This window comes from Xyrauchen texanus, chromosome 1 (genome assembly GCF_025860055.1).
Source record: "Xyrauchen texanus isolate HMW12.3.18 chromosome 1, RBS_HiC_50CHRs, whole genome shotgun sequence".
Taxonomy (NCBI): Eukaryota; Metazoa; Chordata; class Actinopteri; order Cypriniformes; family Catostomidae; genus Xyrauchen; species Xyrauchen texanus.
Genome location: NC_068276.1, coordinates 27,165,776 through 27,178,329, shown reverse-complemented (window position 1 = coordinate 27,178,329; position 12,554 = coordinate 27,165,776). Strand labels below are relative to the sequence as shown.

At 37.7% G+C, this 12,554-nt stretch overlaps 2 protein-coding genes across 2 annotated transcripts; one reads left to right on the top strand and one right to left on the bottom strand.

Moving 5' to 3' along the window:
• Positions 1-582: 582 nt before the first annotated feature.
• On the bottom strand, positions 583-6,331 carry LOC127647418 (DNA-directed RNA polymerase II subunit GRINL1A-like). Its single transcript, XM_052131638.1, has 4 exons — positions 6,058-6,331; positions 5,122-5,688; positions 4,646-4,853; positions 583-3,252 (listed from the first exon to the last, which is right to left on the bottom strand). Exons 1-4 carry the CDS (start codon positions 6,165-6,167, stop codon positions 3,109-3,111), a joined length of 1,029 nt encoding a protein of 342 aa, XP_051987598.1. The 5' UTR covers positions 6,168-6,331; the 3' UTR covers positions 583-3,108.
• Positions 6,332-7,096: 765 nt separating this feature from the next.
• LOC127649007 (small EDRK-rich factor 2-like) lies at positions 7,097-8,694 on the top strand. The gene is made up of 3 exons (XM_052133895.1): positions 7,097-7,227; positions 8,106-8,214; positions 8,324-8,694. Exons 1-3 carry the CDS (start codon positions 7,221-7,223, stop codon positions 8,388-8,390), a joined length of 183 nt encoding a protein of 60 aa, XP_051989855.1. The 5' UTR covers positions 7,097-7,220; the 3' UTR covers positions 8,391-8,694.
• Positions 8,695-12,554: the final 3,860 nt, after the last annotated feature.

The following is a 12,554-nucleotide window of genomic DNA, read 5'->3' as shown; positions in this document are numbered from 1 at the left end:
TCCTCATTATGATCACACGCTGCTGGGCAAGCGGCTCCATTTTCTTCCCCCACCAAGTCCTGGCAGCTCAAGGCATCCCCGCTGAGATGGCTTCCTCACCGTGATGAGCTTTTGACAGGCTTTACAGCCGTGCCAGCCCAGACAGTGGCTGACCAGAATGCTGGCAGTTTTTTAGGTAGTTATTTATCTCCCATTCCCTCCCACTCTATCTCCATGCTTTTGAGATAGACCAACCATCTCATAATTGTTAGGCAGACTTCCTAGAGGGCAAGTTTGTTTCAGCAAACTCAAGACTGTGGTTTGAAACTGTAGGACTTCCCCCAGACTTGATAGAGCTTGTCTGGCAATTCATTAGTTATGTTCTGCAGGTGGAAACACCATTTAGCCCAATATTATATACTGTAGTTATTAGACAATTTCAACATACATGTGTATCAATTTACCCATAACACTTTCAAGATGATTAGGCCATTGAAACACTCAAGCTGAAGCCATTAATGGTGACAAAATGGTGCTTAATCTTCCCCGAGTTCACGCCAGTACATTGCACAAAAAAACAATATAAAAAAGATCAGATGGCTAAAAATCTTTTTATTAAAAATATCTTCAGACAAAATATACAAAAGACATTAATCCTCTCAGTCAGCATTAAAGTGTTTTTGTTCATGCATGTAAAACACACAAGCGCTGCTGCCATCTGCTGTCTAAGCAAGGAAACATTTTTGGGCTGCTAAAGAGCACAGACACTGAAAAGGCAAAACACTTAGTGATCCTCTTCGGAAAGGACTTACAATACATACAAAATTAAATGCATAAGTGCATAAACAGATCACGCTTGCAGTTATCTTAATTAATCTATCGTGCATCTACTCATCTTGGCTTTACCATTTGTATTGGACATGGTAATGCTATGGTTTTCATTGCATTATCTTTGAGTGCCAACATCTACGAATATTGCAATAATTTATTAACATGGTGTATATCAAGGTAATATGGTATTACCATCTGATACAAGCACTATACATGGTACCACTATAATTTTTTGTTTTTCACAATATTCTTCTTAAAATTTACATTTCTGTTCTGCTGAAGAAATTCATACACATCTGGGATGGCATAAGTTGACTAAATGAATAGATAATTTATTTTTGGGTAAACTACTCCTTTAAATAATATTTGAAAAATATGGGATATTCAAGAAAGCTGAGAAATGAGCATGAAACCTGTACTGCACTATAGCGAAACTTTAGCCTGACCAGAACAATTATCTAATTTCTTCTATTCCACAAAAAATGAGAGACAAAAAGAGAAGACCATTCAGGTTCTGTGAGCTGGAAGTAACAGCACTATCCTTCCTAATTCAATCATTGCCTCAAGAACACACTGTGTATTCATATTGGCAAGTCTGTAAAGGGCATTTTTAAGAAAATATACAGTACACAATCCTTTCATCCACCTCAATGCTCAAAAATGTTGCCCATTCTCTTGGGGCACGATTTCACACTTGTAGTAGATGAAAACCACTTGCAGATGACTCCATAAGCGGTTTATTAATCTGAGACGATGGGTGTGGGGGTATGTGGAAAGCTAAAACGACAGCCAAAAAGAACAACTTAAAAACACTGGCTGCAGAATGCATATATGATTCCAATTTCGGCATATCTATGCACTCAAAGCTCGCTGTACAGGTCCGGACACTGATCAGTACAGGAATCAAGTGTTTAATTGGTAACAGTATCTTTTCCTTTGTAAGCAAGGTAGTCTTAATTAATCCCAGTACAGGGGAGATTCTTTCTAGACAAGTCTGACATATTTATCATTGGACATCTGTGTAAGGCACTCTGGATTTCGTCACACACAGTGTCTAAACTCTAACATGCCAGATGTGTGAGGATCTTATTTTTTTCTGTTCGAGGCAGCAGTTCCCATCAACAGGCAGAAACAATTACTAGAGGTTATCACAGGTCATCAACTGCAGAACAGCACAGATTTTAATTTCCTCTTGTTCTCTCACTCATACCCCTTCAAACTATTTTTCCCTTTCTTCTAATATAAAGGTTCCTGAATCACATGTAAAGAAAACAAATAAATATTTGTATCCTGAGAGTTTAGGAGAGAGCAAATAAAATGGTTAGTGGTAAGCTTAAAGAGTGCCTCTTATCTTTGTTTATAGTCTTGAAAATAGTATTCACCATATGTCACGTCTGTCTATGTGTTGCCATCATAGCATGCATTGCTACTCAATGCAGTAACATGATCTAATGCAATCCAGATGTACTCCACCAACTGGTCTAATTCCTTCAAGCCTCAATATTTCACATTTCATATATTAATCATCTGAGGCATGTCACAGCTTTCTGCACTGATAACATCCCTCCCTTCAAACGATGGCTCACTCATTGTATCAAATTAAACCAGTGGGGCAGTTAACAAAACAATGCAGCACAAAAACAGAGGGTGGAGAAATTATTTTTCAAAAATGTTTCTCTCAAGTGGCACAACATTAAGTGCTTCCACCTTTAGTTTATAAAACAGTTTCTGTTATCTGATGGTGACAATTCAAAGAGCCGATCAAAAGCTACAAAGGTTAATTCAGAGGTTTTTGTTTTGAATAAACACTAAGAAAGGTCATACAAAAACATTCAATTACTTATCATAACACACATACAAGTTCCCCACCTTCAAAAGAAAGGCTTATAAGAGCTTAACATTTTATTATTCCGTACAATCATGACAACAGGTGTTGTGATTTCTCAGTTGAAAATCTAAAACTGCAGCGTTTTGGTTTTTTTTTTCCTTCATATGCTTGCGATAATCTTTTACTGTTAGATTGAAACATTTCCACAAGCAAAAAGGGTTGAGAAGTTTTGCCTTAAAACAATCACTCAACTCGATTCAACCTGCCGTTATTTAAATTTGTGGGCAGAAATTCCTCTTATTCTCTATCTGAGGACATTGTCAGTGCTGTTCATGAAGAGCCCTTCTCTTGTCCTCAGGCTGAAAGCCTCTCTCCAGGGTCCTGAAGCATGGGCTCTGGGCCTAGAGCTGGCCTAGGGCAAGAGGCCAAACATACCAACAAGCAAGTGCCCTCCCTGTAGGGCCCCACGATCAGTCCTCCTCTGAAGAAAGCTGGGCCCCATCATCATGCACCTCTCTGTAGGCTGCCAGTGGGCCTTCTTCTGGGTTGTTATTCTCCATCCTGATTCTCAGACCATCTGCCAACTTCTGGGCAGCTTGCTTGGCCTGTAACTCCTGAAATAAACAGTATACACAATAACATAAATGTATTGCTTCCTGAATACGGAATGAGACGGGAACACCCACACAGAAAATGGCAAATATGTGTAGGTTTTATACTCTATGGGGAATTATCTATGGAAGTATTCCAGTAGCCCTTCCTCTCAACATGTTCTGGTATGCCAAGTCTCAACAGAAAGATGAAGTTCTTGTTTGTTTCAAAGAGCTTTTTTTGTAGACTGATCAGCAACAGGAGGTTTAAAGTTGTGCTGCTGAAAATTGTGCTTATTAGGGGTGTAAATCACAAGCTTCATCACGATACGATCTTATATCCATTCTCTTAGCTAGCGATCCAATTCTTGTGGATAGCCCGATACCTCAAAGTCTTACTATTTTACACAACCAATTACATTTATTATATCACAGAACATTTTATTGAGTTCCATGAAAATCACAGTATCCACATTGGGACATCCACAACAAAATAAGGTACTTCAGTTGTTGAACAAAATTAATAACTACAGATAAATAAATAGCATAAAACAATTGTCACATTTGTGATGATCAATTGTTTGATGACAGCTCATTGCCTTGTGGAATGTGGTAAACACTACAGTGACAATTGGTCATCTCTACAATAGTAGCAAGCCATCAATCCAATATATTTACATACCCACGAAATGGGAGTATGTGCTATCTGTATTTTTTCACAGTTCTATGGTAAAATACTGTTACAGTTTAAGGTGATAAATGTTAGTAAGGGTGTTAATGTTTAGATGTGAAAATTCTTGTAATTGATGTTGGTGCAGGGCAGTGTTTTATCTTTCCCTCTTCATCACTGTTCAGAATGTCGGGCTGTATAGCCGTTTGACATGGTTGAATTGCTCCATAGCGCTTTGAAGTAGAAAATTCTCATGTAGAATTCAAATGTGTTGCCTGTGCCACGATGTCAAGGGAAGGCCGATTTAATCATGCATGCGAGTCGCTCTGCGCTATCCTGTCACCTGAGCTCGCATTTGAGGAAAGCAAGATTGAGGGGCAGGCAGGAATACATATTTGATTAATTCCAACCCTAAACCCTAAACCTAACCATCAGGAGTAAAAATTTTATATCTGAACAATTTATCAAATATTGCTGTCAAATAGCGCTTCCCTGCCTACCAATCATTTTGGCCAACTTAAGAGTGCACTCATAAAATGTGATGTCATCCATAGCAACGAGGTCAACTCTACCTTCCTCTTGCATTAAGATTTCCTTAGTAAAACTTGCTCTTAGTCATTTTTATGAATAGCTTTTAGCTAGAAACTTTTGGAGATATTTCTAGTGGTAAAATAAAAATCATTGTGAATAAGGGCCCTGATCCAAAAGCGATAGTCATATTGTATGAGCAAGACAGTTTCAACCTACCTGGTGCTTTCTAGTCTGCTCTTGCACAAGGGCGACTGACTCCTCTAATGACAGCATCTGGGCAGGACTGTGGTGTAGGGGTGGAAGCCTGGCTGCTGTGATATCATCAAGGTGTTTTCTGTCTCGCTGTCTTCTGGCCTCTGCTGTAATTGGTGTGGTGCTGCCAGAGCTCTCACTAGTTGACAAAGACCCCGATTTTACTGTTAACCTGAAAGACAAGAAAAATCAATGTTGCATTATATTTTATAAAATAATCTATTAAGTCTAACCAAAAGCTGCTAAATTACAAAAAAACACTAATTAAATGGGGCAAGTGCCAAAAACTTTAACACTTATTTTTAGAGTGCACTTAAACTACAATATTTGGTTGGGTGAAACACATAGGCGAAGTGAACAGCAGGCTAAAAAATTGATATTTTGTGCGCAAGAGAAGAAAATGTCAAGTGCTGCTATGATGTCAGTGTAGTTCCACTCACTGGTTTGGTTTGAATCTGGGCTTCCTTGTTTTCACACTTTTCTCCATCTTCTCCAGGACTTCTATGTAATGTGGCTTCTTCTGTTGCTGACTGCCCAGAAGTGGGTTACTAGGAGGCTGGTTTTTAAAGGTGTTTTGATTTGAGGCAACGTCACTTTCAGCAAGTGTTACTCGCCCAAATGCCTCCACAAGCCCTTCGTCTTTCATCAGCAAGAATGTTGCATTTCCATTAATTGCTTCTAGTGTTTCAGCAGCAGCCTTTGGCTGGGATGTCATGGACTCCTGGCCAAAGAGACCACCATTTTCCTGTATGTTAGCTGGAGTGATATTGAAATTGGCTTCGTTTTTGACATGGGAAGTGATACTCATGGCTGAGTTTGAGTCTAAATGCTTATCTATGCTTCGTTTGGCAAAGGCTTGCTGATATTTAGCCAGAAACTCTGCCCGGACAGAGTTTAAACTTGCTTGTTTACTCTCCTCCTCCTCCAGATGTCCAAGAGCAAGGCGTACTTTATCCACAAAGTCAGCAATCTTCTTTCCCTTATCTGGGAGGCTCTGAATAAATCTCCTAAAGAGATCACAGAAGGACAAATAATTACACAATATAATTGTAAATTATTAGGGAATCTTTTTGCACTGGAATTATCAATTGTCCTAAATTGTGAGTGCAATAATGTACAGTGTCACTGACAGAATGCACTGATCTGTGATACAGTTAATCCGGATTATTTATTCAACTAGTAAGTGCTCACCATACAGGCAGGTTACAGTGGGACACCAGTGGATCTGGAATGATCCCGGATATTTTATTTGCATCGTCATCTAGCCGGTAAATTGAACGTTTACTTTGTTTATTGAATTAATTGAACAATTCAGTAAACGGGGATACAATACAACAAAAGGGTAAGGTTGTAAGATGTAAAGAAAAATCACTTACTTATTAGAAAGTAACTTTTCTTGTCGTGTGAGTATCTCAAGGAGCTCATCTTTTCTCTTGCTGTTCAGATCAGACACTTGCCCGTGGCGCGCTGTCCACTCTGCCGACATGATCAAAGATGCGCAGAATAAACAACCCGTAAAAACTAACACGGACACTTTCACTCTTACCCACTCTGCTTCATGACTGATGATGCTGATGCTGAAGTGGACGCTAGGTATCCACTTATACCGCCGTGTGTCAAAATAAGCGACGACACTGAAATGAGGGACGATAACGCCATGTTACATTTATTACAAAATAAAAGGCCGAAACCTAAAAATTTGTTTAGTTCGATTTATGATTTATTTATTTATTTCATTTAGAGGACTTTGGGCCTTTATACACGACAGTGTGTTTTTACGTGTTTGTGTTGTGTCGACTATTACACAATTTTAAAAGGGTCACAATTGCTACTTTTATTTTGAAAACCAATGTGGTTCCGTAAGATCATCTGCACACGTGACTTAACGCATGTGACAGTTATGTGTGGATATTGTAGTTCTTTGGTTTGGTTTGTTTAGGTATGCTTTTTTTTTTTTTTTTTGTCTTCTTTGTTTATTTACTTATTTATTTATTATAGGAACAATACAAAAACATGATTTCAGCAACAACAACAAAATTCCACGGCAAGTATGCATACTTACATAGAGATTATCACATTTTAATTTGCATTTCCTATATACGCCTTTTCCTTTAAAAGACTAAACAAAAGGTTAAAAAAAACATAATTGGTAAGAAAAAACAACATATTATTTGACTATAAAATTAACTGAGGTTGCTCTCAACCCTGGTAACATTTTAAGATTTGAGAAGTTTTTTTAATCATTACAAATTAGTACAGCTCTGGTTTCATTTAAGACAGAGTTTAAGCATTATTGTAAAATATTTTAAGTCTTGTATTGATTTTATTTGAATGTGCTTGTCATTTAAAATAAAAAAACGTGAAACATTACGTAACGATGTCTGCTGGAATTACATGACCTATTCACATGGAAACAGGCTGCCGTCTTCACATACATATCTGTCGTAAAGCTTTTAAAGCGTTTTGGACCCGCCAACCATAAGTGCACTGGGTAACGCCAAATTGAGCTTTGAGCTCGAGCGACGAAAGAAGAACAGCCATGACGAGTGTGTATTCGTTTAATTTGTTTTATTAGCATAATACCTGCCTTAACTATTGTTAGAGGCGGTAATTTAAAAGAAATACGATAGCTAAGCTAGCTAACTAGTGAAACCACAATATGAACCCGTTAAACCAAGCAAAGTGGTGTTTTATTGTGCAGTTAGTGAATATGCATTATTATATATTATTCGAGTGGGCAACATTTTTCAAAACATATGTAAAGAACTTAGTTTCTTTTGGTTAATTAGACCGATGTTTGACATTAGCAAACTTAGATTGTTGTGTCAATAATGCAACAGTATCCTCTTCCACCACAAGACCGTGAGAGTGTTTTGTTTGTTTGTTTGTTTGTTTGTTTGTTTGTTTGGTGGACAGGTGTATTTATAGGATTAGAAACTTGTTTCTTCTGTGATATTAAAGATTTTTTATTTTATTTTTTTACAGCGTTTTGTTTGAGGGTGGTGTTATTGTAATGAAAGCTCTCTGGCGCCCTCATTGCCACGTTGGCCCTTAGTGCACCACACACAGTTTTAGTGTTTGCAGGTTATTCAAATGAAAAGCATCACCTATCATCTTTTGGTTTGGCTAATTACTTGGATGATGTAAAAGTATACATAGTCATTTTTTTATGCATAATCTGAATCCTCAAAATGCTATTTGTTTCTACGTTTAATGTGTGGAGCTGATGAAGGATCTGATATTGTGTGCATTTCCTTCGCAAAAGCTCTGATGACCTGCCAGTCACAGACCTCAAATTTAAAATGGTGATTAAAAAAAATGGATCTTCTGAATCCATGTTCTATTCAGTCTGCAGTCTTTTCAGATCTGAAACCAGTAAATAATGGACATGTTATTAACGGTGTTGTGATCTCTTGTCCTGCAGGGGGAAATCAGCGTGAACTTGCCCGTCAAAAGAATGCTAAGAAGCTAAGTGAACATGGCAAAGGGAAGAAAAATGAAGATGGCCTCTCTTCAGCTGCTCGTAAGCAGAGGTATAAAACATCAAGATCAAAAAGCTTTTCCTGTAATCACAAAAAGTTACGTTGATAAGCAAAGAGCATAATAGTAAATGTCAATGTAATGTGATTTTGTTTGTTTCAGAGATGCTGAAATCATGCAGCAGAAGCAAAAAAAGGCAAGTGAGAAGCCTGACGGTAAAGTTAAATAACCAGAGGAGGACGTTGCAACCAACATGGCATTCTGAATTCTTGGATTGCGAGCCTTTTTGTCACGAGAGTATATCTGTCATTCTAAACATGTGGAGACTAGGATTCTTCTTTTTTTTTACCCCAAAGTCCATAATGTACAGTACATAATGATTTTTGGTTAGTCTGTGTTCAGCTGTGGAGGAGACTGTTCTTTCAAATAATCAGAGCAATCCCAAATAGGGTTCTCAAAACATCTGGACTGGCATTGCAACCATGTACATTTGTATCAAGTGCCCTTCTTAATAAAGTGTACATTTTAATTCACATGTAGCAATTCAACTTTTATTTCTAAAACGTGTGGATAATGCTTTTTATATTTGTTTATTTTTAACATTCACCATGATTTATTTTATTTTTGTTACCGGTCGCTATGAATGTGAAGATAACATGGGGCAGTATGACCTATCAACTACATGACTTTCAATTAAGGTTTCAGGCCAGATTTCTGCAAATTCCAACACATTCTGCAAATAACTGCAGTTATGGTGACGCATGAATATTTACAACATAGGCGGAAATCGCGCGGGGGGGGTCAGGACCCACCCGATCTGAGGGTTGTCCCCCCCAAAATATCATTAAAATATGTGTATTGTAAATAATATAATGATATATTCTTAAAATAATTGTTTAAGAAATCAAATAATACTAATGCAAACGGGGCAACAACAAAAAACCCCTTCAAAAATTGCTCTTGAGAATTGTTATGTTTATTGTCCCCCCCAACATTTTGATGAAATTTTCGCCCCTGCTTTACAACATTGTTATTGACCTTATGCAAATTATTTAGTGTATTCTCTTAAGGCTGCATACATATCTATTTTCCTCTATCTTTTGTGTTAAGCTGTTTATTTACAATAAACATGCAAGCTTTTTCTTTAAATAAAACAACATTTGTAAATATACTGAATATTTCTAATTTTTCCATGGTGAGGTGGAAAACGTTATATGTGATTTATCCTGAAGAAGAATGAATGATTACGTATTTTTTTCCTAAGCTTAATTATTGAGATGCGTTTAAACTTGCCTAATGACCTAACTGTACGTACAGCATTGTAGCATTACTGTGAGGATAGGATTTCTAGGGAATTTCTCCTTGCCACTTTGGCCTTAAATTTGCTCCTTGGGAGTTATAAGAAAATAGTTTTTTAAAAAGCTGCTTTAGATATAAATATATTTTTAACAGTGCTATACAAAAACATTTGAAAATGCCTCTCAGGTCTGTAAATCCAGCATTACTCTATTAGTGAATGATGTAAACCCTAATACCCTAAAACAACCATAAAAGTTATGATTTAAACAATTTTACAGCGCAAATAATGCAGAAGTTGCAACAGAATTGTAAGTGCTTTGATAAAATATAAGCTTCACATTTCTACCTTTTAAACCCTCCAAAAATTGGCCCCCATTCACTTCAATTGAATGTGCCTTACTGCAGACTTTTTTTGTGGTAATCAACGTTATGCCACAAATGCTGTCGTTTGAGCTTGCAAATTGGGCACTTAAAAAAAGTGCAACCCTACTCTGGACTGTGATCGGTTCTGCGTAAATACTTTTATTAATATTATATCTGTTTTCTCTTGCATTCTGTCTGTTATATAATGTATTGTAAATGGCATAATATTCAGTAGGTGGCGGTAATGCTCTTAACCTGTACGCAAGTTGAAAGTCCCAAGTTGGCTGGCCATAGAGTAAAAGGTGGTAATGCACTATTTCAGTTCACAAATTCGTCATTTTAAAGTTGAAAAATTTGCCTCACACATAAAGACAATATTAGCCAAATACAAGAAAGGAATAAACATTTTAATATGCTTGACAGGGGTTGATTGTGGTGCAAGTCGACAGTCATTAAAGAGAATAGGGTACAACAGGGTAAAAGGCCCCATTGATTTTATTTTCTCCCAAAACACTAAATAGCAGAAAAAATACCACTGCACTTTCCTAAACACCCGTTTTTCATTGTACACTGGACAATTCTCCTCTTCCATGAGATCTTTGCATGTGGGGTCCAAAGGTTGATTTTGAGGCAATTTGATTTATGCTATATACAGTGGGTACGGAAAGTATTCAGACCCCCTTAAATTTTTCACTCTTTGTTATATTGCAGCCATTTGCAGTTAATTTTTTTTCCTCATTATTGTACACACAGCACCCCATATTGACAGAAAAACACAGAATTGTTGATATTTTTGCACATTTATTAAAAAAGAAAAACTGAAATATCACATGGTCCTAAGTATTCAGACCCTTTGTTCAGTATTTAGTAGAAGCACTCTTTTGATCTAATACAGCCATGACTCTTTTTGGGAAAGATGCAACAAGTTTTTCACATCTGGATTTGGGTATCCTCTGCCATTCCTCCTTGCAGATCCTCTCCAGTTCTGTCAGGTTGGATGGTAAACGTTGGTGGACAGCCATTTTCAGGTCTCTCCAGAGATGCTCAATTGGGTTTAAGTCAGGGCTGTGGCTGGGCCATTCAAGAACAGTCACGGAGTTGTTGTGAAGCCACTCCTTCGTTATTTTAGCGGTGTGCTTAGGGTCATTGTCTTGTTGGAAGGTGAACCTTCGGCTCAGTCTGAGGTCCAGAGCACTCTGGAGAAGGTTTTTCGTCCAGGATATCCCTCTACTTGGCCGCATTCATCTTTCCCTCGATTGCAACCAGTCGTCCTGTCCCTGCAGCTGAAAAACACCCCCACAGCATGATGCTGCCACCACCATGCTTCACTGTTGAGACTGTATTGGACAGGTGATGAGCAGTGCCTGGTTTTCTCCACACACACCGCTTAGAATTAAGACCAAAAAGTTCTATCTTGGTCTCATCAGACCAGAGAATCTTATTTATCACCATCTTGGAGTCCTTCAGGTGTTTTTTAGCAAACTCCATGCGGGCTTTCATGTGTCTTGCACTGAGGAGAGGCTTCCGTCGGGCCACTCTGCCATAAAGCCCCGACTGGTGGATGGCTGCAGTGATGGTTGACTTACTACAACTTTCATCTCCCGACTGCATCTCTGGAGCTCAGCCACAGTGATCTTTGGGTTCTTCTCCCCCGATAGTGCAGTTTTTCCGGACGGCCAGCTCTAGGAAGGGTTCTGGTCGTCCCAAACGTCTTCCATTTAAGGATTATGGAGGCCACTGTGCTCTTATGAACCTTAAGGGCAGCAGACATTTTTTTTGTAACCTTGGCCAGATCTGTGCCTTGCCACAATTCTGTCTCTGAGCTCTTCAGGCAGTTCCTTTGGCCTCCTGATTCTCATTTGCTCTGACATACACTGTGAGCTGTAAGGTCTTATATAGACAGGTATGTGGCTTTCCTAATCAAGTCCAATCAGTATAATCAAACACAGCTGGACTCAATTGAAGGTGTAGAACCATCTCAAGGATGATCAGAAGAAATGGACAGCACCTGAGTTAAATATATGACTGTCACAGCAAAGGGTCTGAATACTTAGGACCATGTGATATTTCAGTTTTTCTTTTTTAATAAATGTGCAAAAATGTCAACAATTCTGTGTTTTTCTGTCAATATGGGGTGCTGTGTGTACAATAATGAGGAAAAAAAAATGAACTTAAATGATTTTAGCAAATGGCTGCAATATAACAAAGAGTGAAAAATTTAAGGAGGTCTGAATACTTTCCGCACCCACTGTATATCATTAATACTTATACTTATTTTTCATTTTCAGTTTTGTTTAAGGTCATTAAATAAAAAATTTTTCAACAACTGTCCAATAAGTGAAAGGATAGCATTTGGGGTAAAAATCCCCCCTTAAAACACATTGTTTTTCATAAGTGGGGCGAATAGATTTGTTATGAAATTTTTTAAAAGTTGTCTCGTTTTTTTTTACTTAAAAAAAAAAAGTTGCCTCACATTTACTCATCCAATCATAATGGAGATTAGTTTGTTTATAGAGTTCTTGAGATGTAATAAAATGCCAAATGTGTTTGAAATTAGCAGGGAATGGTTGACTTTTTTCTGAAGTATTATTTTGAGAAATCATCATCTTAATTTGTAACTCAAAAAAGCATCTTGCTGCCTAGATGACACATTTTGCTCTATAACTATTGCCCCTGTATCTACGTGATATTACTTAAAACCCCTAGGTGCCTTTTACACCAAGTGTGGTGT

Bases quoted from the DNA above. Each gene is read 5' to 3' on its own strand.
- LOC127647418 (XM_052131638.1), bottom strand. From the start codon at position 6,167: ATGTCGGCAGAGTGGACAGCGCGCCACGGGCAAGTGTCTGATCTGAAC. The intron at 5,689-6,057 runs GTAAGTGATTTT...TGATCTCTTTAG, and splicing joins GAAAAGTTACTTTCTAATAA to GAGATTTATTCAGAGCCTCC. The intron at 3,253-4,645 runs GTAGGTTGAAAC...TGTTTATTTCAG, and splicing joins AGCAGACTAGAAAGCACCAG to GAGTTACAGGCCAAGCAAGC.
- LOC127649007 (XM_052133895.1), top strand. The intron at 8,215-8,323 runs GTATAAAACATC...TGTTTGTTTCAG, and splicing joins TCAGCTGCTCGTAAGCAGAG to AGATGCTGAAATCATGCAGC.